General features: G+C 41.3%; 2 protein-coding genes across 4 annotated transcripts in view; one reads left to right on the forward strand and one right to left on the reverse strand.

Moving 5' to 3' along the window:
- Positions 1-14,694, reverse strand: part of LOC124615732 (deoxynucleoside kinase-like) — an 85,769-nt gene extending 71,075 nt beyond the window's left edge. Inside the window, exons 1-2 of the mRNA XM_047143807.1 lie at positions 14,299-14,694; positions 14,082-14,215 (exon numbers count right to left, since the gene is read on the reverse strand). Of these exons, the coding sequence (XP_046999763.1) occupies positions 14,082-14,215; positions 14,299-14,544 (380 nt within the window). The 5' untranslated portion in view covers positions 14,545-14,694. The remainder of the gene's footprint in view (positions 1-14,081; positions 14,216-14,298) is intronic.
- Positions 14,695-14,849: 155 nt separating this feature from the next.
- Positions 14,850-27,346, forward strand: part of LOC124615731 (trafficking protein particle complex subunit 8) — a 283,551-nt gene continuing 271,054 nt past the window's right edge. For 2 of the 3 annotated variants that reach the window (XM_047143803.1, XM_047143806.1), the window contains exons 1-3: positions 14,851-15,232; positions 15,377-15,538; positions 19,947-20,060. In XM_047143803.1, the coding sequence (XP_046999759.1) occupies positions 15,076-15,232; positions 15,377-15,538; positions 19,947-20,060 (433 nt within the window). In that variant the 5' untranslated portion in view covers positions 14,851-15,075. Of the gene's footprint in view, positions 15,233-15,376; positions 15,539-19,946; positions 20,061-27,346 lie in introns of all 3 variants that reach the window. The other variant, XM_047143805.1, reaches the window with a different exon arrangement.

Here is a 27,346-nt window from a genome sequence, read left to right on the forward strand (position 1 = left end):
CTCCTTGCTGTTTACAAGATTAAATGTCAAGCAGGTTAAAATATGCAGTGGATTTTCTTCTTCAATTATCCACTCTGAGCAGTTGAAGAGTGGGGTGGTAAGATTTGAACACAAGGTCCCTGGAAGTGATATAGTTTGCATTCTATGAATGAGTGGCTGTAGTTGACTGTATGATGAGATAGGTTATTACAGCTGGTTGCTCATACATACAGGTAAGTATGTGTTGGTTAACATGTCATGGCCCAAGGCAGTGGCAGATACAGAAAAACCTCAAGGAGGGGGGCGCTAAAGATAACTTGAGCTACCTTTACTTTTACCAAATAAAAAATAATAAAGCCACATGCAAAGTTTAAGAAAGTTTTATGTAAACTGGTTGTACAAATGTACAAGACAAAGCCATCTTATGATATAAAAAAGTTACAATTGTAGTTTTCTTCCTTAAATGATGATTTCTATGCACCAACTGGCAGGGGTGGCAATGAAGCAAATGCAAAGAAACAATGAATTATAAGAATAAATATTGAAAGTGTGATCAAAACAGGTGACTGAAATGCTTTAACCTCAAATTCTTCCATAACAGGTCAGCTGTTATTTGAGACAAACAACTATCTACAGTAACTTATCAGTTTGTTAAAAATGGATATTGTTTTATAAAAAGTAGGTTTAAAGTGAGCAGTTTGCCCCCTCTGTTAACTGTAATCTAACAGAGACCCCTCGAACAAAAAGTTGTGCCCAGAACTTAGAAGAAAGCACAGGTCACACCCATTTACAGAAAGGATAGCAGAAGGGATACACAAAATAACTGTCCAATATCACTGACATCCATCATCATCTTCTTCTGCACTTTCCATATTGGGACAATTGTAGCCTGTGGTTCTGCATAATGAATAATGATCACAAGAGATTAAGAAAAACAACAGGTTTCTTCAAATAACTAAATTACTGCAGGGAGCTCTGAAATGATCTCAAAATTTAATAGCTCTAAGTGAAAGTCACTTGTGATCTGTCAACATTAACTAAAAGGGTGGTGTGGTAAGAATAGCGTCCTCAGTGCTGACTTGCTAAGATAATAAATGCTTTATGAATTAATAGTCTCTTGTGGGAAAAATCGCCAGGACAAGATCCAAAGGAATGGAACAATGTTATCATGTGTACGTACTTCAGTGATGGAGGATTTTGAATCTCTGCTAATACTCATGTTAGCACTAGCACTTGTTAGTCAGATTTAATGCCTTGCAGCACAAAGCAATGTTTTGCATTCCAAGTTGCAAGAAGCATCTCAGATATGAAGTGTGTCATCATTTGCTGTGACCATCATGGTACATGTGTGGGGCCAAAATCCAATTTTGTCGCCATGGAGGGCAGATTGTAACTGAGGACAACAACAGGCAGGTGGAAGCCTATCTATCTCCAGAACTATGGTCTTGGTCCCATAGCCAGCGACCATAGATGGGTGTCTGCTCACATGGCAGAATGGAGAGCTTTGGGTGGAAGTAGGCACACACAAAGAAAACTGGTGCCTTAACACATGGCCACCTTGAGACAGGCATGTATGGAATGGGGCTGGACTGCTAAGACTGATGGATGGTGAAGGGCTACCACACAGATCCCTCTTACAAGGGTGGAGGAGAAGAAAGGTGGTGATGAATGAGGGCAGTACCAGTGGGGTGGCCACGTGTCCGTAGTGTCAGGCCAGTGCATGATAAAAAGGGCTGGTGAGATCCCAGAAGCAAGTGCAAGTGATGTATCAGCTGGTGGTGCAGCAAAGGGGGCTGGAGTCGCATTGGGGGGGGGGGGGGGGGCAATGGCACAGTTGGCTGTTGGCGACAGCAGAGGTGAAATCACTACATCAGATGTAGGCTGCAGTACAGGTCGAATGGCAAGGGTATGAGTGTTCCGTATGTTGGAGGTGCTGCCACCTACATTGTCAATGACCAGTGGGTCAGGGTCGCATCATGGGGGCAATGCCAGGGTAGCTTGGTTGGTTTCTGGCTGCTTCCTCAGCAATGGTACAGTAGGCTGGTGGTTTTTTGGGGGAGGGAGGCAGTGAGGGAAAGGTGTGAGGGGGTGTACTGAGCAGAGTTGGCAATGACAGTGGTTGACAATGATGGTGGATGGACTGAGTTGTTCCAGTTCAGGCAGCATATAGGTGGACTTCAGCCTGTCGATTGAGATGCTGGGAAGGGTGCTATGAAGATGTAGGATGAACGTTTTGGAGTCCCACCGTAGGACCTAGTGGGAGCAAAGTTTCTGCTGCTAAGCATCGATGTGCAGCAAGGCATAGGTTCAAGAGGCGAGGCCACTGTGAATGAATGTCCTGCATTTGCTGTGGCACTGGAGCTGGTTTGGGTTGCAGGCAAGCCATGCAGTACTGCAAGTTGGTGATGAGGTCAGGCATGGCCTCATCTGCTGGTAGGTGAGTGAGCTCCAGGAAGTTGCCCAGCAGGGTGAGCAGCCACAGAGAACATTAGTGGCTGACATCTCCAGGTCAGCCTTATGAGTGACATTGAGGCCAAGATGTTCTAGAGTCGGGGAAGCAATCCACCTGCTGTTGAGGCATGCAAGGGCAGCCTTCAAGGCGTGGTGGAGCTGTTCCACCATACCACTGGCAGCTGGATGAAAACTCGATGTCAAGCGCAGGTCAGCCACACAGAGGCTCCTCAGTGTGCAAAAAAGGGAAGATGTTAATTGACAGTCATGGTCCGTTGTGATGTGACACTAGCAACTGAAACGGATAATCCACATGGAGATGAAAGCAGTGGCTACTGTGAAGGTGGTGATGTTGGGTATTTGTGTTGCCTCAGGCCAGTGGATGAAACTTTCCACTATGGTGAGGATGCAGCGGCAGTTGTCAGAGGAAGGTTGAGAGCTGATGACGTACATATGAACACGTGTGAAGTGCCACCTGATGACTGGGAATGCAGTGATGGGGATATGTATGCCATCAACCATGATGGCAAGTGGGACAGTGGGGTGGGGGTGGGCAAGCAGGGTAGCATCTCCCAAGTCAAACATGATGACAGCAAGGCTGTCTTCCATTTGTGGTGTCCTTGGCACTGGCTTCTACCGCTTTCTTTTGACGTCGTGAAGGACAGCAGTTGGTGGCTCCTGCATAGCAATGGCATTCCTCTGATGGCAGCAGAAAATGTTTAATGTGCCAAGGAAATGCCATAGGTCTTCGAATGTTTCAGGATGCAGAAACTGAAGGCTGGCTTGTACCTTTCCGGGCAGGGAATGAGAAGTTGTGGAGGAGATGGTATAGCCCAGGAATACCACTTCAATGACACCAAAAATTCAGTTTGCTGTGTTGGCAATGATGCTGGTGTCCTGGAGGCTTTCAAAGATTATGCAGAAGTGCTCACAGTGTTATTTAGGCGTTGAGGAGAAAATGAGGCTATTGTAGGCAAAATACCAGGGCAAGCCTCACAAGACGCTGGCCAGGAAATTTTGCCACATTTGGGCAGTTCGTAAAGGCACTCTCATACAGGCTATAGGGCATGATGATGGTAGTCTTCTGGATACCCTTGGGTGCAACAGTGGTCTGGGTGAAAGCCTTGGTGCAGTTGATCATGCCAAAGTGTTATAGTCAGTGTAGCTACATAGAGGTGACATTGGATACCAGTCAGGAATGGTACAGGAGTTAAGCAGCTGGTAATTTCTGCATGGGTGTCAGGAGCCATCCTCGTTCTTGACAAGGTGAAGGACAGATACCCACGAGCTCTTCAAAGGATGCTGAATGCTGATGGCGATCAGCTCATCAAACTCCGTCTTTGCAATCTTGAGACTGTCTACTGGTAGGCAGAAGACAGGTGGTTCAGGAATGGTATAGATGTGATGGACAGTTGAATGACAGATATCTCGAGGAGGTGAGGGGATAGATATGTAAAAGCAGGAAACTACACCAAGAGATTGGCATGTGGGCTGAAGTATGCCACTTGCTTTATGGCTGGCGACATCACGGAGGAGACGATAGTGCCCGATGAAGTTCATTCTGATAATGAAGTCAGTGATGTCCGTGACAGGGAAGACCCAGTGGAGGTCCTGTGATAGGCAGAGGTCAAACACACAATGACGAATGCTGCAGGAAGCAATTGTAGCGTTGTTTGTTGCTATCAGGGGGATCACTGAGACAGTGCCAGGATTCTGTATGAGTCACTGTAGGATGACAGACAACTCTCTGCCACTGATGAGCAGGAATGGAGTGGCAGATTGAGGCCCAAAAGCAGTTAGTAGCATCTGGGCCAAGGTGTTCACAGTAGTAGCAGAGACCAGCCATGTCGTGGGAGGCATCAGGGAGGTGAGTGGAGCTGCAGTGTTGGTAGCAGTCATTGTGCTGACAGATGAGGCTGTGCAATTGGTGGTGGGCAGAATCCAGGCCGGCAACCGTAGCCTGCAGCATTGCCATGTCAGTGCTGAGACAGACAAGAATGTCTTATACTTCCAGTTGCTAGGTGCTGTGCTGTGGTTTGGCAGAGAGGGGAGCTGACAGTGACATCATCAGCACCATGTTGAGCAGCGAGTGCCACTCCGTGGTGGTGTCATCATCAGTGTTAATGACCAGTGGAAATGAGCAGGGCAGGAGCTGGTGCTTGAAGGTGTCGGCAGTAGTACGCAGGGAGGTCAGTGTCTCTTGAGGCTGGTAATGTCAGTAAGGGGGAAATCGGCGTGCAACACCACAGCTGTCTGTATCAGGACACAAGGCGAGCTAGCCAGATGTTGTACAGGAAACAATTGGAGACTGTGTGTGACTTTGTTGGGCTTTGGAGGTGGCACAGGAATTGCAAGGGCTGCCAGTCCCCAAACTGCTCGAGGGAAAGGACGACCCAAATTCACTGCATCTCAGACAACGTGAGTTGCACAAGTGTGTCTCTGGATTGTCTCACAGTGGTCAGTGATTGGGGGTGATGAGATGACACTGCAGATCTCCACTGTGTACGTCAGCTTGAGCTTGCTGATCACCATTGCAAACTTGGTGTCATCATGGGTGATGTCGCAGCCAGCAAAGATGACATATGCTGATGAAAATCACAGATACAGATTCTGGGGATTGAAGGTCAGCAATGAGCTGTGGCATAGCTGGACGTAGTAGTGGCAGTGGGAGGAGGTCTTGGGTTTTGGCACTTCGAGATCTTGTGGAATAGCAGAGATGCACAGGTAGGTGAGGGCATCAGTGTGGAGACTGGGCCGCCAGTCACTGTGTCACCATGAGGTGCCTAAGCACGCTTACGTTGCAGTTCTGCGAGACATGCGCTAGGTCGCTGATGACATCAGGGGATACTGGAGTGCCAACTGTGGGCGGTGAGCTGCTGGTTGGGCCAGTGGTGGAAGTCTTATGGTCGTTAGGTTGTGTGGAGGTGAATACACAAAATGCACACAAGGGAAATAGCTTGTGGTATTAAGCACAAAATATGGGTCATGGTGCAATAGCATGCACAGCACAAAAATAATTCATCATGCAAACATTCTTAGTGTGACAGAGTTCATATGACAGAACTGGAATTTGCTCAAGGGGTGCACAGGAGTGGAAGTCTGAATGCATGTTTAAAGGAATGAGGCAACCAACAACATACCAAATTTGAAAACTAAGTCACCTGAGTTTACTGTCAGTCATCAGCGTAGGAAAATATTCCTTCCTAACTTAATAAAATAATGACAATAACTAGCTGAAGTTGAAGGCATGAGAAATGGCTTATTGGGTACTGCACAATGAATAATGATCATAAGAGGTTAAGAAAAACAACAAGTTCATTCAAATAACTAAATTATTACAGGAAGCAATGGAATGATATCAGAAAATTATCTCAGAATTTAACAGTTTTTAGCAAAAGTCACTTGGTGATATGTTAGCACTAAATAAAAGAGCAGCGGTAAGAATAGTATCTTGGTGCTGACTCATACAGAAAAAAAATTTTCTGCAAAAATTTCACACAATTACGGGACACAGAACAAAGGCACTAACTTGTAGCCAAGTATTTACCAGCACAAACACGATTTTTACTGACACGAAGTGTGGAATTGATCGTCTCTCATGGGAAAAATGGCCAGGAAGATCCACTGGAACAGAATACAGTTATCACTCAAGTGCACCAGCTGTGATAGGTGGGAGCTCGAGTTTTGGCTAGTGTAATGTGCACACAAACACTTGCAGGCTGGATTGAACATCTTACAGCATGAAACACCATTTTACATACTGAACTGTGGTGCATGTATGGAGAATGGTGTGGCACAGGTGAGTTGCAATACTTTGCTACAAGTGTCTTGGATGTGAAGTACATTGCCATGTGGCATGTGTGTGGTGCTAATATCCAGTGGTGTCACTGTGGAGGGAAAATCAGAAATGAGGATGACATTAAGGCAGTGGAAGCCTAGCTAGTTCAGCAGCTATTGTCTCAAACCTATTGCCCAGCAATTATAGTAGATGGGTATCAGGTTGCACAGCAAAATTGAGAGCTTTGGACAGAAATAGGCACATGAAGAAAGAGACTCGCTGCCTTAGCAGACGGCTGTAGAGAGTGAAGCATGTATGGTATGAGGCCGTACTGCTAAGATCGATGTGGGGCGACAGAATGTCACAACCTCCTTCAAACTAACCAATGTGGATTCCAAAAACATCAGTCCTGTGAAAATCAACTCACACTTTTCTCATGTGGTATAATGAAAGCTACGGTTCTAGGCACTCAGGTAGATGAAGTAATTATCGACAGAAGACGTAAGGTCTGTAAACAAGTCTGCAATAATGTGTGGCACTTTATTAATAAATGTCCATCTTGATGTGATCAAGATGGACAAAACAGAAAAATCACTAGTACCAAACAACAAAATTCAATTGACTGAGGGCTAATCCATAAAAAAAGACAATGAGTCTGGCAACTATATGTACCCTTAAAAGCATTCTGATAAGAGGTATCAGCATCAAAACATTGGTACATAACAAATGCTGGTGATGGCCATGGGGCATCATATAGCCTACTTGTACAAACATAGCTAAAGCCAGTAAAGGTTACTAGTGCTGAGACACATAAGGAATCAGCATCATAAATTCAATAGCTTAAAACAGAATATGTATAGTCATTAATTAAAAAGATCTAACATGGCAAAATGTGTCTGACAAGAAACCATAAAATGTAATATATATATAAAGCAAAAAACAAGACTGTGTAAAAACACACACATACGAGACCACTGCCTCTCGCTGCTGCGGTCAGGTTGCATATGCTTGTGAGAATGTATGTGTATTTTCTACTTCAGAAGAAGGCCTTGTGGCCAAAAGCTTAAACGTACAGTAGTCTTTTTGTTATGCCTCTCCACATCTCAATGTCTCCTCAACATGGTAAGCAGCACATGTCTGAAAGAACAGAACCACATATTCATGTAACTGGTTCACCTTGATGGGCAATGAATCCACAACCTTCAGTGTGGATGCACATCTATGTATGACCTCCAGCGGGTGCCTAAAATTAGTAAACATGAAGGACATGGACAGAAGCTGCAGGTAGGTGGCACTGCGTGGGAATGTGAGTCGGCTGGCTGGGGAGCTTGCCGAGATGATCATCTCATTTGCAATAAATACTGTGTCTGGGTAGCACAGTGGTTAATGCAACTGCCTAGTAAGCGGGAGATGCTGGGTTTGAGACTCAGTCTGGCATACATCACTGTTGATTCCATATAGAGTCTCGATGCAGCTGATATCATTAGTTCCCTACCATTTCCTTTCCTTTTGCCCCCTCCCCCTTCATGCACTTATGCCTTGCAGACGGTATCATATACAGTTAATTTTCTGTGAATGCCTGCGATACGAATTTAACGCATTCTTAGTTAAATCATGAAGCTATACGTATGCTCAAACTTTTGGAATTGAAAACATCTCATACAGTTTGGTACATTGGGTCAAACTTTGAGCTTAATAAACACAGCTGCTATGTGAGCTACTTATATGGAGGAGTTAAATGTTAATCTAAATTCCAAATTTTGTTGTAGAGATCATTTACATTTTTCATGATGTCCTTTACGTCTGGACAAACGACCATTCTTATATCTCTGGGTAAATTTTCATTATATTATGAGAATCTCTTGCTGTAACTAATGGTGTTTTTCATATTAGTTGCTATAGGTAAATTGTCTGATTTCTAGACTCTAAACACTTAACCTAAGAGCAGAACAGGCCTCTATAAAGCCATTTCAAAGACATATTTCAAAGTTTCATCAGATGCTTCCAAATACTGTGAAAACTAAGAGCTGATTTGAAAGGATCCCTCCTCTCTCTTGATTACTATAAATGAAATTTGCCATGTTGCTCGCATTACTGGAAGCTGTTCATAAAAAAGTTTGACTTCCTATTATGCTGTCTGTCAGACAAAAAGATGAAGTTATTAATCTGTGGTGATTCCAATGTAAACTTTCTAAGTAATTCTGATAAGAAAAGTGAACTAGAAGTGTTATTAACAACATAATAACTTAGGATCAGTGATCAGTTTCCCTACATATAAAGCTCAGGACAGTAGCACTCTAATAGATAATGTATTTGTACAGAAAGAGGATGTAAAACAAACACATGCTTTCCCTGTGGTAAATAGATTGTCAAGACCATGATGAACAACTGATTAACTTACAAAACCTAACAGGGTGTACAGTTCAGAAACCATTAAGTAAAAGCGTGAGGTTGGTCAACCCGGTATCTATAGAGCACTTCAGAGAAAACTTAAGAAATGTTAGTTGGGGAGACGTATATAATGAGCCAAATGTTAATGATAAATGCAACATATTTCTTGATAAATTTATATCCCTTTTTGAACATTGTTTCCCAAAGATAATTACTAAATGTAACACCACACACTTTTCAAAGAAACCTTGGATTACTACAGGTATTAAAGTGTCTTCAGAAAGGAAAAGAAAAGTGTATGAGACAGCAAGAACTAGTAAAGATCCAGAAGCAGTTTTAGATTATAAAAATTATTTTAACATACTGAGAAAAGTTGTATGAAAATCAAGAAATATGTGTGTTAGAGAAGAAATTAACAACTCTGGCAATAAAATCAAATCAATACAGAATGTTGTTACGAGGGAGACAGGAAAAGTAACCACTGGGGTAGGTAGTATTACCATTAAAGAGAACAAGACCATCCTAACCAACAGTATACAAGTAGCTAATGTATTTAACAATCATTTCTTAAGTGTAGGAGAAAAAATTGGTGAGAACAGTTCAAAAGAAAAAGCCAGTCTCTTTTGAAAAAATTTAGTCAGATTAACTTTCACCTAACAACCTCTTGTGAAATAAGTAAAATTATTAAAGCTTTGAAAAATAAATGTTCTGTTGGAATGGATGACATCTCTAATAAGATATTAAAACAATGTGGAGCAATTACAGCTGATGTTCTGACTCTCATATTAATGCATCACTAACTCAAGGTACTTTCCCAGGTAGGTTAAAATACGTCATTGTCAGGCCTCTCTACAAAAAGGAGGACACCACAGATGTCAATAATTATTGGCCAGTATCCTTGCTTACAGCATTTTCAAAAATCTTCAAGAAAGTAATGAACTCAAGAGTGGTTAGCCATCTCAACAGTAATGGGATACTTAGTAAATCAAAGTTCAGATTTCAAAAATGCTGTTCCATTGAGACAACAATATACAGTTTCACTGTCCACGTAATATAGTCTTTAAATAGTAAAATGTCACCCATAGGAATTTTCTGTGACTTGTCCAAAGCATTTCATTGTGCGAACCATGTTACAGAAATTACAATTCTATGGTATAAAGGGAATAGCATATGAGTGGTTTAAGTCATACCTACAGAACAGGAAGCAAAAAGTTTCCTTATATGGGTCAAGTGATTTAAATTAGTTTGCCACTTCATCTAACTGGGGTGAAATTACATTAGGTGTTCCACAGGGTTCAGTCATGGGTCCCCTTCTGTTCTTGATATATGTGAATGACCTCCCTTCCTATCTGAAACAGGAATGTGAGCTGACACTGTTTGCTAATGATACAGGCATCATTATTAATCCAGTAAAAGAAACTCCAATTGAAAATGATACAAATAAGGTCTTTGGGAAAGTCATTAATTGGTTTTCTGCAAATGGACTTGCTCTAAACTTTGAGAAAAAAAAACCAGTAAATCCAATTCTCTGCTGCAAAAGGTACAGTTCCTTCAATAAATATAATACATCAACAGAAGTCAGTAAACAGGGTAGAGCAAACTAAGTTTTTGAGTGTACATATAGATGAGAATCTTAAATGGAAAATTTGTATTTTGGATCTTCTAAAGTGACTAGGTTCAGCAACTTTTGTAATCAGAATAATTGCCACTTTTGAGGTTACAGAAATTAGTAAGCTAACATACTTTGCATACTTTCACTCTCTGATGTCATAAGGAATAATATTTTGGGTTAACTCACCATTTAGACAAAAAGTATTCACTGCTCAGCAGAAAGTGGTCAGAATAATGTGTGGGGTTCATAGTCACACATCTTGCAGGCATCTTTTTAAAAGACTGGGAATTCTTACAACAGCCTCACAGTACATTTACTCACTAATGAAATTTTTTCTCAACAACATGGACCAGTTTAAAAACAAATATTTTACCGGTACCTTGCGATTGATCAAACTTTCTCATGAGTACTGACCATCCAAGTTTTCTCTGTCTGTCTGGCGTTATTACTGCCTTATGGTTCACCCTTTTTCTTGTAATTTTGGCATAAAAAATAATTTTGTTCCTAAAAGATTCTAGGGCAATCAATGTCCTCTAAGATAAGAGTCCCAGCTAGTCTGAATAAGTGTAGTTGGTTGCCCCTTCACACAGTCTCCTGAGGAACACACAAATTTTCTATGGCCTGACTAGTCAAGTGTAGTTACTGATTGCAGTGAATAAAATTCCGCCTCTGCCACAATGTCCTTTAATAATAATTTTAGCAGTTTAGAGGATTAATCCTCCGTCCTGAGGCATCAGGAAGCTGAGGATGCTGTGCAACATGCCGAAATTCCTTTTCAAAATTAATCATGTTAATTTTGTTACACTACAGCTAGGCGTACAGGCTGGTTTCGTCTTATGTTTGACATTGTGATGCCGGAAGACTATGGATCAAACCTTGATAGCTGGCTTATTAACAGAAGACACCATGGCAAAACTGGAAATTTATTCACTAACATTACAGTGGTTTTTACCATCCTCACAAGCTGGATAGTTAAACCAAGATTATTGCTTTCTGAAGCACGCTATTTTATACCATGATGCCCCTTGATGGTCACCGAAACATGCCCAGAGTATATGGTAATAGGAAACTGGCAGCGTTGAAGAGCCCACAATGTGTGCACACCAGAATTGCTATGACCTTACACAGTGATTACCAACTATGCCCCTATGGGCATATAACAGTCCGAGATTAGGCTTGCAGAATGGAGATAGTACTGCCAAGGCTGGGTGTCCTGTGTTTACCATACACATACTCACCAAAGAGTTGTGAGACCCTCAAGAGGGAGTCATGGTATCGTAGCATGCATACTAATTTGCAGGCAGATGTTGTCTGTTTAAGCTCTTATGGCCTTTCAGTCACTGTATGTTAACTAGCTTGACCCAAATTTTTGTCGCACAATTTCTGTTATGCTCATGCTAATAAAGAATACATACTCCACTGGTGACTTTCAGCAATGGGAACACACCATTAAAATGGATCTATGAGCATTAATGGGCTGAGGAACTGACACGAACTGAAAAAGGTGCGTACAATATTAAGCAATGCATTGCGATTCACTGAAGCAAAACAAACCTCTATGTATAAAAGGAAACGGTCTGACTGGCTTGACTCTTCACTGCCCATCCCAAACTATCATGTATAGGAACTTGAAATTTAGAGCGGGTGTTGATCTTACACTGTAGGCATTGTTAAACAAGGGTTCTTTCAAAATTTCACCCCTCACCCCTAAGGGGCTGAAATAAAGGACAAAAGGTTTTTTGAAAATATGTCACTATATCTGCAATTTTGAAGCTGGAACTGCGAAAACTGGTATTAAATCTCATACTCAAATATAAAGACATACACGTTTCAGCTTTTTTGAAAATTTAACCCCTAAGAGTAAAACAGTTGGTGATAGTTTTTTTTGAAAAGAAATCATTATTAAAGAACTACTGAAGCATTTTTAAAGCTACATCTATGAACATAGATATTTCACTTCTCAGTCTTTTTTGAGAGCTTCAGTATTTTTGGAAATTCAGCCAATAAGGGGGTAAAAATTGAGTGAAACCTGTTTTGGAAAATAAATCATCATTAAAGCACCAATTAAACATTTTTAAAGCAAGATATATGACAATTAGTATTTGACTTCTCAGTTAGAAATAATAAAACATGTGTTTCAGTGTTTTTGGAAATTCAACCCCCAATGGAGCTAAATATGGGAGGAAAACTTTAATAAAATCATTTCATTATGAAAGCATTTTAAGCTAAATCTAAGAAAACTGATATTTAGCTTCTTGTTTGGAAATAAACGAATTTGTTTCAGTGTTTTTCAGAAATTCAGCCTCTAAGGAGTCGAAATAGTGGATGACAATTATTATCATGTCACAAATTTTTAAAGTTAAATCTATGAAAATTTTTATTTGATTTCCTTGGAAATATCAGCATAAAGACTGTAAAGGCAAGATTAACTAAGACCTTTGACTCTAGCTGCCAGAATCATTTTTTTTTTGTCAGAAGTACATCCCTGCTTCTATGACCTTAATTAGCGTTTAGTTGTTGCCGTTTGTGAGCAATATAAACATTCGACTAAAGGAAAACAAAAAAAAAATCTGTGCAGACCATACAGTGCGAGCAAAGCAACACGGGCTAAGTTAGTATAAGATAAAAGAATGGCAGCTGTATAATGAAACAGAGAAAAAATTGTCATAAGGAACAGAAAATTTTATATATTTAGAAGATATTATAATATGGGAAAACCGAGCTGATATGCAGTGTACGAAGAAGAAATAATTCTAAAATCTTGCACAGCTATTTCAAATCATTGTAATTCCATAATGCAAAAGAATGACTGAGCATATATTATGTGCAAGCAATGATATGGATTGAGTTGGAAACAAGTCTGGATGAAGCACTCGAATCAGAATAAAACTATAAGAAGATTTTGGGACAGTTGCAAAACTTGTCATGTGTGTCAGCATGGAGGGCAGAAGTTGTAGCTGGAGGTAAAAGCTTGAGAGAATGTCCTTTGGAAGCTTACTCATATACATATGAAGAGTGCACATAAGTGAGAATATGGAATGTTGGTCTGTAGAAGACAAGTCTTTTGCTTAGATATCAAGTTTGCAAAATGTGGAAATTCACAGATGTGCTATAGTGTTGTATGAACTGTATTTCAGACAGCTTTATTCAAAAGTGTTTGCTAATCTTGCTCAACCTCTTTCTCACATGTTGCCGGCATTTAGGTTTTAATGTCAAGTCTTTGACAAGGTTATTAGAGATGAAGAGCATGTTGGATAGTGGAAGGATATCAGCCATGTTACTTGGCAGGGAACCAATCTGGCATTTGCCTAAAGTGATTTAGGGAAATTGTGGCTTATATCTAGATTGTCAGATGGATATATGCAGCACCACATCCTCAAATGCGACTCCCGTGTCTTAATTACTGCATCACCTTGCTTGGTGACCCCAACCATGTCATGTCAACAGTATTATTAATACACAGCCTCGTGTACAAAGCATTTCCTCCAAGCAACAAGTACAGATAAAGTTGAAATTCAATGAAACAGTTTTTATGATTTTTTACAACACATGAAGAAATTTTCACTATTCCAAGGAACTTAATAATGGGTTGATTTCATCCTAGTTGTGGTAACTCATATGATTTTTTTTCCATTTGCTTTTAAAGGTTACCTATACTCTTGTAGTATGGCCAGATGGAGATATGCACCACCACATCCTCAAATGGCAAAAAAGTGTACAGCAGAATTTCTGGCGACTGCAAATGAATGTTCTACAGAAGATTATTTCATGACTGTGCAAAATGAATTAGATGCCATATCAAATTTTGTCTAATAAATCTTGTCAAATATTTCCTACTGGGAAGTGAACAAATAATGGCAAATTATTAACCTCGCACTATATATGGATCTTTCCATTAATTTCACACGATGATTCGAGCGTTGCATATGAAAATCCAGCATAGTTAACTGCACATACGATTGGAAAACGTGGGCCCACCGCGTTGGATTTTCGTACAAAAGACCCTGAAACACAAATTCATCATCGTAGCTTTAACACTGCATCAGATTTTTTGTAAAGCAACTGACTCTGCCCGAGTCATACTAACAAGCAAATTATGTCCTCTTAAATTTCTCCATCTTTCCACTGGTTCTGAAAGGATTAAAGCATCATCATTCGCAAAATGGTTTAAAAATGTCGTTTTTCCACTCCCTATGTTCCCTTCCACGAGCACAGTAAATTGTGTTTGCTTCTCTTTTACTCCTGACATTTTTGCTTCCTGTATAGAAATTCCGACAAAACTGTTACGGAGACATAAAAGAAGCCTCAATCGCTTACGCATACTGGCACACATGAAACATGTTATCACAACCACGACGCCGTTTCGAACGCGATAAACGTCAAAATACCAAGTCACGTGCGTAAACAGCAGTCGCACCGCGCTCTCACAGAAAAAAGGGATAGTGACAAATTTCTTGAACAGAAGCAAAATAATTTATTTTTACAGTAACAAAATTTTACACTAAGAAGCGCAACTCCGACTCCTCTACACTTCTATGACATTCAGTGCAGCAGTGCCATTCACGCACGACGCATATTACGTTACTTGCCACACGACTCGCGTTTGGACACTTCACGAATGTTATCTTTGACGAATCAGCTGAGATACATCAAAGATAATGACACAAACCAACAAACACTGTAGATAGTTCAAATCTACGTTAATGTGAAACATGGGAGTAATGGGGGTTAGGGATAATATGAAAGTGTTAGTAGTGAAAGTGCAAAAAGAAAAGACCTGCACCTGAACTATGGTGGGAAAGGCATGATCGAAGTAATACCATAACCTGTCATTTACCGGGACGACTGTCATTAACGCTACGAAATGGCTCAGTGCAAGTTGACACCCCATGAATTCATCCAGAATGCTTTTTCGCCACTTATAGCCGCTATGTGTAGCCCCTTGGTCGATCAGGCATGCCAGAAAAACAACTTATCTTTTACAGAAATGATTCAGCCGTTTTGCAAATTGAATACAGAAGGTTTGTGTTAATTACAGGTGTGATAGTGACAACGATAAAGTGTGCCCTCAACAGCTTACAGTTTAGCTGAATTAGTTTACAGTGATACTCAAGTTTCAATTGGCCGTATACAGGTTGTGTATGTTGTTAACGGTTATGTTGCAGCCCATTTCCGAGAACCATCAGGTGGTGTTATACCAGTGAGAAACTTAAGATTTACAGTGTTGGATGTTAACGCTCGGCCACCTCAGCCAACGCTGGCAAGGAAGTTTCTTAATGAATCTGTAAGCTTTGCATCTAGTGAGCGAAACTACCCCATCAATATAGGTAATATGGTATTTATATTTTCGTTCAAGATTTTTTTTAACTCAACATTTTGCCAAATGAGATTCCATGCTTGGTTTCTTTTATGTCTAGAAATTCTTGCATGTATTTGGACATCAAACTAATGAACCTCTCACATTTCGATAATTGTCATATACTGTGATGTGACAGCCTATCCTGGAAGACCTTATCTGTACACTTCCAGCGTCAATATGCATAAGCTTATAAAGAATGGCAAATCTGTTGTTTCACTGACTGAAAGGACAGACATTATGTGGACCACAAGAAGTACCCTGCTTTGCATCTAATGACAATGGACAGTTACTGTGCAGTCCATTGTCAACTGATATTGTTACCACAGTTATGCATATAGCCTTACAAACACCATTAGTGCTTCCCAGTGGTAAGACTAATATTTGCGTGCTCTGCACAGTTCTCCAAATTATAGGTAGTGTCTGATGTTTATTTGAGCTGCTTGACTTTTTTATGTATACTCCATATGCTACTCTAGTCTCAACTGGAGATTAAATCTGTATATCAGATCTGTTGTATGGTGTACAAATTAGAAGATCTGGAAATAAATTAATTGCCTTCATTCCAATTAATAGGTATGATGTGTAAATAACAGAAAAACACTACACTTTTGGTTTCACTTCAGAGTCTTCAAAATTATGACACATATTGAGTTTGATGTATTTGACAGTGAATCTTTAAACCTCATATAGTGAACTCGGCTGCCAACATTTGATTTTCTGACAGCATTGTAAAAGCACAATAGTGCCTAAGTGTAATTCTAATTTATTGATCAAATGGTTAGCCTGTCATTAACCAAGCTCTTTACATAAAGTGAATGCTGTTCATGATTGGCTGCACAACAGACTGAATCACTAAATTGATGTGCAAATTTTCTGTCAGTATGCACGGGATAACCACGAGAGTGCTCCTGCTGTCTTATGAAATCGCACCCCAGGCCATAACTTCAGGTGTAGGTCCAGTGCATGTAGCACACAGACAGGTTGCTTGCAGCCTCTCAAGTGGCGTCATCCTAACCAAAACATGGTCGTCACTGGCACTGAGACAGAACCAGCTTCCATCAGAAAACACAACAGACTTCCACCCTGCCCTCCATTGAGTTATTGCTTGACATGACTGAAGTTGCAAATGGTGGTGGTTTGGTGCCAGTGGAATGAACACTATAGGGCATCTGGTTCTGCGCTGTCCTTGAAGTAGTAGATTTGTAACAGTTTGTTGTGTAACTGTATTGCCAACTGCTGCTCAGATTGCTGCTGCATATGCAATACAATGCACTGGAGCCATATGCCGAACACGGTGGTCTTATCTCTCGATAGCACCATGTGGCCATTTAGAGCCCAGACTTCTTGTGATCGTACATTCGTGTGACCACACTTCCCAGGAAACATGTGTAGTGACTGCATTCCTGCCAAGTGTTTCTGCTGTATCGCAAAAGGAACATTCAGCTTCTCAAACTCAGTGAGGTGTTGATGATGGTGTCTTTTGTCATCTTAGTCATTCTTGACTAACATCAGCTCGCCATTTCCAGTCTCAAAAGATAACTGATGCCCGTGGGCGTCACATCGTGTATTTAAAGCAAACCTGATTTGCATCCTCATAGTGGTGTATTTTTTTCCATCGGTGTATAATACCAATAAGAGAAATTATTTGTGTACGTTGCTCAGTCATATTATGACACAGAAATGAATGAGATGTGCAGCCATAAAATACGTTTTAGCAGCTTTCCAGTGATATAAGGAATTTAATGGATATTTGCGCAGTATGTCACTTTTGTGTGTGTGTGTGTGTGTGTGTGTGTGTGTGTGTGTGTGTGTGTGTGTTTGTTTTAACATAGTAAGAGGTCACAATTTTGAAGACTATTTCCTCCTGCATCAGCAGTAAAATTAACTTAAGCATTTGCTGTGCATGTCTTTCTAAATATAGACTAGCTCTGCTGTCATTGGCTGACAACTCTTGCGTGTTGGTAAGACAAGGATGGTATTCCCTTGCACAATACACCAATACACAGGATCATTATGAGGTGAGGTCTGACCATAGTGCCACTTGCGGTGAACACAGGTTTATAGCATGTACATTATTTACGGCACTTTTCAGGTATTGTGATCACTGGATAATGCCCTGAACACTTGCAATACATAAATTTCAGAAACATTGAGAAATCTGTTGTTACAGAACAGTTTGGCAAAAAGGGTACAAGATCTAAAAACAATACCATAGAGTTACTGGTGTTTGAAAACGGTGATAACAATTTGTTTGTGACAGTGATGTCAATAAAGTGAGAGAGATCCTATTGAGCACTGCTTGAGAGCAGTTGTGGATGTTGAATACTGCAGGTAGCAACTTTTTTGGGTCAATGGAGGCATCTAATCCCACCCGTCGGCTTTGACCCATGACGTAAGGGTGTTGTGGCATGTGACGTCATGACCCCGCGGAGTTTAGTTTGTTTGTGTGGTATTTATAGTTGTCATTTCGTTGCGGTTGGTGGTGCCGCCTGGTGGTGTGTTTGCAGTTTGCGTGTTGTGTGGTGTATTGGCTTCATTCTGGTATTGCTGTTTGTCCTGCAAGGTATCAGTTTGAGTGTGCCGCGACAGAAATTGCTTTCAGTGAGTGAACAATTTAGTTTTTGTTGTGTCCAAGTTATTGTAGTGCTGTTTGCTGTATGCCATGTGTTACTTTGTTTAGTTTAATTTGTGGCTGCTTTTGTTAGGTATGGATATGATGGATAAATTCAACAGCGCTCGTTTGCATGTGGAAATGGGGGACAGTGCTTTTTCCCTTATAAAGTTTTTGCTATTGTATGGGCTGCTGGCAGAAGTGGTTAGGTGCAGCGTGTGTTGGCAGGAAATACGGTTGGCAAAAGTTCCGGCGTCTCAGACCATGGACGGCTACACGTGGCAGTGCCGTAGGGACAACCTATGACACTCCATAAGGCGTGGTACCTGGTTCGAGAGGTCTAGGTTGGGCTTGCGAGAGATTGTGTTGATGACGTATTATTTTTGTTATAGATCCTCTCACAGTTTTTGTGCGCATGAGACTGGTGTGAGTGAGAGGACAGTTCTTGACTGGTTTTCATTTTGTAGGGAAGTGTGTTCTGAGTATATTAAGTACAGGGGTAAGTTGGGTTGGCCTGGGGTGGTGGTGGAGGTTGACGAGTCATGGTTTGGGAAGTAGTAGTGCGGGAAGGCTAAGTCTCTGGTTGCTTTATGGGTGTGGGGGGCTGTTGTATCTGGGGGTGGTTTTTCAGAGTGCATTTTTAGGGTTTTGGAGGGGCAGATGAAAAGGGAATTGGTGGGATTGATTGAGGAGTTTATTGAAGAGGGCAGTACAGTAGTTTGACGCTTTTTCGTTTTATAATGGGTTGGATGAGAGTGGGTATCAGCATTTAGTAGTTAACCATAGTTTGGAATTCAAAAATTATGAGACTGGGTCTTGTAAAAATATGATAGAGGGGTTTTGGGGGTGGTTAAGTCAGTTATTGGGAGGGGGAATAGAAGCTCTTCTAACCTTCAGTCTCATTTAGATGAGTACTGTTGGCAGAAGAGCGTCCCTGAGAGCTACTGGTTGGGTAAGGTGGCGGTGTGAGAGTGGGTGTCTGTGGCTCATGGGGGGGGGGGGGGGGGGGGAGGGGGCACTTGGGAGAAGTATAGTTGCTGGTAATATTTGTGGAGGTAGGTGGGTAGGGGGTGCTGGTTGTTTTGTGATTATGTTGTGGAGGATCTATTTTGTTGCAGTTGTATCTATGGTTTGGTATTGTGAGCTGCGGTTGAGGTATATGAGTGAAGGTAAGTGACTGATTCCAGAGGATATTGTGTGTAGTGGAATTTGGGAATTTTATGTTATCGATTTATTTCGTCATTTTGTGTCATTTGGTATGATGGTCTGTGTTTATGTGTGTTTAAATTTAGTTTGTCCCCACCCAAAAAACCCCAATTTCCCACACTTGTCCCATTAGTTTGTTTATATTTTTGGGGGAAGATGTGTATATTGTTGGTTTTTCAATTTATTTTCATCTTTGTTATGTTTATGTAATGACGTCATAGGCACCATATTGGAGTCGTAGTGAATGGTCGTTTCCGCCATATTGGTCACGTCATGGGTCAGAGCAGACGGGTGGAATCGGACGCTTCTGTATTCCCACTTTTTTCTTTCTCTCTTTTTTTTATAGTGGTAGGATGAGGAATGCTTCACCTATAGTGATCCTGGCCTGTAAGTACAGTGATTGTTGCAAAATATGTCTATGTTATTTTCATAAAATATTGCCAGTTATATTTTCTTTCATAGTATTGATCCATTTTCCATTGGACGCATCTGGAGGAGCATAATTTTACATGCTGATTTTAAAAACACACAGAAAATAATCAAATTTGTATGTTTTCAGGTGACCAGACTGTAGAAATTCCAGCATCTGCTCCGTGGTTTGAAGCATGGAGAGAAACCTTTCTTCAGGTTCAGTTTCCCTCTGACCATGAATTCACAAAACATTTCTTGGGCTGTATCCTTTGACAAAGAAATGTCAAAACTGTAATAATGCTTCTTTATTGACTTAATGAATTTCAGAGATGAACAGAATCAGGTTTGCCTCTGTGATTACAATACTGAGTACAGACATGTGTTGAGCAATAAACTGTGTTATCAGAAAGAGTTTTCTCTCTCCTTCTCCTCCCCCCCCCCCCCCCCCCCCCCCCCCTCTCTCTCTCTCTCTCTCTCTCTCTCTCTCTCTCTCTCTCTCTCTCTCACACACACACACACACACACACACACACACACACACACACACACACAGTGTGTCTGCCTCTTTCTTTACACTTTGTGCCTTGGTTTAAACTGAATTTTTTATGTCCGTTATGGTTTTGTTATTGTTGATTATGTGAAGTAATTACTAAAATGTTGTATCCACTTACATTCTCATATGTTTCTCTTCTTTCTTTTGTTGCCATGATGTTTCTTTCCATAATTTCTGTCTCCCTTTCCATCACCCTATGTTTCTATATTTTTAATTTGGATCATTTTCTTTATTCCCACCCCTTTTACTTTTTCAACTACTACAAGCTGCTGATGCTTGCAGTAAACTATTTTTGTTCTGATTTTCTGTTGTAGTGTGGGAGATAAAATTATGACAGAAGTGTTAGCATTAGTATAATAGTGGAAGATTCTTTTGTCACCGGTCTGGATTTACTGTGAATATATTGTATGAGAATGGAGACATCAAAGCAAAATAATACTTCTGTTATGGTCCCATCTTTGAAGGGCTGTGACAGAGTTAGGCAAGTAGCAGCACTTTGTTGGCATTATTAGCTGTTACCGTTTATACAGAGGGGGCTAGTTGTTAAGTACAAAATGGAAAATGTACAGAATGGTGCAACAGTGTGCTTAATCATTTGTTAGTTTGTAAGTTAGCCACTTTTGTTGCAAGATAAATTATGGCCGGTTTTCATAAAACACAAAATCTTTTAAGTTTTCTTGCCCATACTTTTGCCATCATCAGTGGGTGTTACTTCTGTGGCATATCAGAGATAATTTAATGTTTGGGCTCTAAGAATAATGTCTTACAGTTAAGCATCATCATTAATGGGTGTTGTTACTGTTGAGTTTTTTACCTTATTGCTACTTTGTTTGCTTTTTAGAACTTTCATTAGATTTGCCTGGGGATTGGTTACCTACAACAACATACTTATAGGAAAGTGTCAAAAATTAATGAAAAACCATTTCAACTGTATGCAAAGTGATTTTTTTCATGATTACTTATGAATTTTTTATGTTCTCCTCCACCTCATGTGAAAACAGACAGAACAACACTGTGCATGTCCTTTATCAATGATTCCCAAATTTCTTAGGCACTAAATGTATAAAATACAATGTTTGTGTAGGCATGTGGCTGAAAGTGATTTTAGATTGACAAAACTGTTCTCTTCCTCCCGTTCCTTGTTCATTTTTGTAAAGCCTACTGCAAATGTGGATGAAGTGTCGTTAAAATGTGTCCCTACCGATGCCTGGATCATTCTTTAAACTTATTTCTGTGTCTTCTTATACATGTTTGAGTGTTTTGCAAATTTAGGAGGGGATATGTGAAATTGGTTTACTGCAGTCCTACAGTTGAAATGTGTGTGTGGGTCATGTATAATTCCTGTCATATATATTTCAAACAATGGAAACTCCAGATTGGAATATCAATAATGTAAGGAAAAGGTAGATTGCCACTCACTATAAAGGTGACATGTTGAGCTGCAGATAGGTACAATGAAAAGACACTTAGATTTCAGCTTTTGGCCACAGCCTTTTTCAGAAAAGGAAATGCACGCACTCATTCACACGAGCAAGCACACCTCACGAAGACATGACCACCATCTCGGGCATCTCAGACCAGAATGCAGTTGTCACATAGAGCGGAAGCAGCAATCTGGATTGGGTGGGGAATTGTAAGGGACAGCAGTGTATAGATGGGGGAAGAGAAGAGTGTAGTCTGGCAGAGTGTGCAGGGACTAGACTGCCAATGGACGCGTATATCGGGAGGCTGTGGAATGGGGGGGGGGGGGGGGGGGAGAAGTAGAGTAGCGCGGAAGAGGAAAGAAATGGGGGTGCATTTACAGAGGGTGCTTACAAAGAGGGTGAGGGGACAGGGGTGGAAACTGTTGGGTGGATGGTGTGGGGACAGAATGTTACTGTAGGTAGAGGTCAAGATAAATACGGGAATGAAGAATGTGTTGTAAGGATAACTCCCATCTTTGCAGTTCAGTAAAGCTTGTGGTGGAGAGGAGGATACAGATGGTTTGGGTAGTGAAGCAGCCATTGAAATCAAGCATGTTATGTTCAGTTGTGTGTTGTGCTATAGGGTGGTATATTTTGCTCTCGTCCACAGGTTGGCAGTGGCCATTCATCGTGGGGACAGGAGGTTAACAGTCATACTGATATAAAAATGTGCAGTGATCATAACTGAACTGGTATATGACTTTGCAGCTTTCACAGCTTGCCTGGCCCCCTCAGAGGCTGGTAGAGCAGTGGCCTCATCAGCAGAGGAAGGCTGGCATGCTCTCAGCTTTGCAGTTTACCCAGCTCAGTGAAGCATTGAGTGGCAGTTGTTACGTCACAGGGTGACTGTTGACCCATGGATGCCAGTGGCCCCCTAGCTCTACATCCAAAGTGTTCTTGTTGACCTCTAAGATTTGCACTTGGGAGTCACACTCCCAAGTCCACATGAAGTACTTGCTTTCTCGCAGGAGTCAGCTCTCAGCCCCCACTTAGGAGACAGAGCCAGCAGCATCAGTGTCTGCCACTGGAATGGGATAAGCAACAGCAGTGGGCATCCCCCTCAAAGATAGATGACAGATAATATCCAGGCCATGCAGGTCAAGCCTCCAGCAGATGTGTAGGGTGATGGCAGCCTCCACACCCCATGAGCGTTGCCTCGGAAGTTGGCAGTGCAGCTGGCAGCAGCAGTGTCCTTCCAGCTGGAGTCATGGTTCCATAGATGGTTGAAGGCAGCTAAATGTGCAGAGGGTCAACCTCCATAACCTGGGCTCTCACTGGATAGCTGCAACTGACACAAGGGCTGAGATTACACACTGGGAAGTTGGCAATGGACACTCGGCAATCGGCCATTTGTTAAGAAGGGTGGGAAGTTTATTTGGTGCTTCCAGTGCTCTCTGTGGTGATGGGAATGGCTATAATGACATACATACAGGTTTTCCCTCACTGTTAGGTCTCCTAGTGACTTCAGACATTCGTATCTTCACTTTTCAGAAGCTTTTTTCTGCTGGTTCACCACCTGAATACTTATTGTTGCGTTGTACCTAGCCTATCATACGACACTTTGCTTTATCACTAGTATGACGGTATCTCTCAGCTTCCGTGATATTATTATGCTTCGCTTGTGGACTTGGGTGCTCAGTCGTTACCCCGTGCTGTGGTAACTTCCATGTTTGCTGTAACTCGCTCAGCATTTCCCATAGCTGGCAGTCTACTAACACTGCTGATTCGGCTTCTGGAAACTGCCAAGGTAGAACTTGGATGAATTTTTATTGTCCCCCCCCCCCCCCCCCAGTGATACTATCCTGGGGCATAACACTTATATTAGAAAAAGTCACATGTATTGCAATAGTGTAATACAGAGTGAATTTTCAGAAGTGTTTGCACAAAAGTCAGATCTAACACCTTCAGTGAACAAATAACTGTGAACACTATGCTTGAAACAATAGCTGTTAGAAAACAATTAAGCATAATTATGACTATTTGTAATATACTAGTGACTTACCCTATCTTCGCACAGGTAGCACAAAGTATTTATGACTGGAAAACTTGTGTGGCATGACAGTAATTCTATTTATAGACCAGTGTGTTGAGCTACGATTAAAGTTCAGAAAAAGCTTCCTTCAGGATGGAGCTTGTATGTTTACAAACACCAAAAGAGAGTTGCAGGCTTCCATCCTATGAGCTAAGTTGGAGATTTGGTCCCATTCACCTTGTATGCTGTGGCAGTCTTCATACCTTAACTGTGGCAAAAGGCCCTTACATGATACTGGATGCTGAACCAGTTCGACCAAGGTATTTTTAAGGAGGTATTATTCTATCACCACCCCCGCCCCTCCATCTTCCCCCACCTCCCTCCTCCACCCTTCCTCTTTATTCTGGCTTCTGACAAGAGCTTGGCCTCCTGAGAGAGGTTCATGAAGTTTTATAACGTGTAGCATTACTTTTGTTTTCAGGTACAGGATCGGACACTGGCCTAGTTTTATAAATCACTAGTGTGTGACTTATTTTGCCTGATGTCACACCACAGAAGTGAAAGAGCACAGTGTCAATCACTGCCTTCTAAAATAGTGTAATTACTACCTTTATTTAGCTTCATAGTAAGTTTGATAAGTTATGCACTTTTCTTCATGTGATTGATAGTGTTGCCACTAATCTACATCCTGACATAAAGCTTATTATAAAAATTGCTGTACCAAACGAGAACGCACAGTGGTTAACACCCTGGACTCGCATTTTGGAGGATGATAAATCAAACCATGTCCAACCATCCAGATTTGGGTTTTCCTAGATTTCCCTAAATCGTTCCAGGGAATGCCAGAGGGTTCTTTTGAGAGAGCACAGCAGATATCTTTTCCTATCCTTGACACAATCTGAGCTTGTGCTCCATCTGCAATGACTTCAATGTCGAAGGGACATTAAAACCAATCTTCCTTCCTTCTTACTATATAAATTGAGACAAAAGTCTTATTGAGAAATTTTATAGATACCACCCCTCTACTTCCTCAGTTAGTTTTTTAAAAATGGCTTCGTTTTCTTGTCGATTCTATGCTATACTAAATATGTCACTCTTTCTTAAATCATAACCTCCTCCTCAATTGACCGTTCCCGTGTATTTGGCAGTCAAAGACTTCTCCTGTTAAACAACTTATGCTGAAAGGAAACGTAATTTAACAATTTCTACTCTTCTTCCATAATTGTTCAGACACCTTTCATTTGTGTACTCCATATATTGTTTGTAAGCATTCACTGTGTCCATCAGATAACAAAAGATGTCCTTCACACTGTCCAACTTGGAAACGCTGTGTCAAAGTTCCATTTACACAGCATCAAGGATTCAGAATTAACCATGACCATTTAGAATGACATATAAATACATAATTTGTTTATTTCACTATCAGTGCAGCAACTGCCATATTTTCTGCATTAATTCTGGGAATGACATGCTGGCGAATCTCTGAGCCTCTATATCTCACCTACACAGACACTTGCTCATGTGAAGTTACTGCGATTGCTGTCCCATCTAGCAGACATGTTGTCCGTTGGCCTCGTTCTCCATATACAAATAAAAATAAATCTGCACAGTAGTTGTGCTCTCCTATACACTTGCCCACGGGGACTCAGAATTCGTTTGCTGGATACAGGCTTGGCAACCCTGGGGTTTGCGAGCTGGGGACTGGTTAGTGTTGCCAGTACTCCATCGCCGTAACCGCTGGGCGTGCTTCACAAGCATTGTAAGGTGCTTTGGTGGAATGTTGTGTGCCTTAGGGAAAGGTGATTTTGGGTTGGCACCCTGGATTGTGAGAATGGTAAAACCCTTTATAAAAAAAAAAGAAAAATATATCCCTCAATCTTAAGATGTGCTGCATGCTGGGGAGATAAGTGGCTGTTGAGATGTAACAGTTGGTAGGAGGCAACCTCTGGGGGAACTGTTGCACCTCAGTTGCATAAGGCTTACCTAGGCATGTGGGGTTGTGTCTAGTTAGATGTTTATTTCCCCAGCGAGCAAGGTGACACATTGGTTAGCACACTGGACTTGCATTTGGGAGGACGACTGTTCAAACCTGTGTCTGGCCATTCTGATTTAGGTTTGCTGTGGTTTCCCTAAATCGTTTCAGGCAAATGCCAGGATGGTTCCTTTGAAAGGGCTCAGCCAATTTCCTTCCCATCCTTCCCTAATCCGTGCTTGTGCTCCATCTCTAATGACCTTGTCGATAGGATGTTAACTCGGAAATTAATTCCAAAAGTTTTGCATCTAGCAACAGAATGCATGCTGATAATCAGAATGTGTTTTTGGTAGTGAAAGGGGGAGAGGGCAGCTTCAGGAAAGTTTTGCCTGTCTATACTAAAAAAAGTGCATTGCTGGCACTTTAAAATTAGTCATGCAGTTGTGTGATAGGACACTGTTGGTAGAAACTTGTAGTTTCCAACAAGTTAAGAATGTACAAAACGCTCAATGCCTTGGGGAAGGGCCGTACAAACTGAGCTTCACATCATCTTGAAATACAGCAAAGCTGTTGTTATGCAGGGATCTGGTAGATATTCCCAAAGAGAAATTGGAAGTTGAGTGGGCCCCAGGAGGCATTGTTGATGAGCAAAATATAATGAAAAAAGTGGATGATGATCTGCTCAAATCAGACTCATTTGTACTTACATTTAACATCATGAAACTTCTAGAGCATGTCAAGGTAGGTTTCCTTCTCGAAAGCTTGCAGCCTTATGTCTACAACCCAACACATGCTTTTAAATGCCAGCACATTACTCTAGGTTCTTAGGGAGAACCAACTTGTAGCAGATGTGGTCAGGCAGCTCAGGAAGGGGCCTGTTGTTTGTCTCCTCCAAAGTGTGTGACTTGCTTTGGGGAACACTCTGTCTGGATTAGGGAATGCAGTGTCTTCTTTAAAGAAAGGAAGATACTAGAGCTTAAAACTACGAAGTGTATCCTGTATAGTGAAGCCAGAAAGATGTAAAAGACCATGCTCCCCCCCCCCCTCACCCAAATGTTCACTAGCTTCTTTGCTTCGGTTATTAAACAGCCAGTTCAGAAAGCTGATGCTGCTACACAAGCTGAGGTTGCTGTAGTCCGATCCACAAATAATAGCAGTTCACCCATGTTGAGGCACGGATGGGAATGGCATTGTTGATGATTACAAGTGACAGCTATGGTGTATGCATGTGCATGCTTTCCGCTTGAAGGAAGCATATATCCTTCAAATTATGTCTCTTGCTTGTTTATTCAGAATTTATCATTTACCACCACCATCTGCAATGACAACTCACAACAAATGAAATATACATTCACAAAACAACTTGCTAAAATCATGTTTAATGCTCGCATTAGCAACGGCATTCAGAGCAGAGCACTCGGAACACTACTGAATGCTCACTGGCTGTTGGAGTACGTATGATTTAAGTGCACAGAACGAGCCTAAACCCAACTGCCATTGCTCACGACTCCAACTACAGTGTCAGCACTAGTAACTGCATTTGTCAGTGCACTTGTGCTGCTGCAGTTATTTCAATGCCTGTATCTCT

The sequence above is a fragment of the Schistocerca americana genome, chromosome 5 (assembly GCF_021461395.2).
Source record: "Schistocerca americana isolate TAMUIC-IGC-003095 chromosome 5, iqSchAmer2.1, whole genome shotgun sequence".
Lineage (NCBI taxonomy): Eukaryota > Metazoa > Arthropoda > Insecta > Orthoptera > Acrididae > Schistocerca > Schistocerca americana.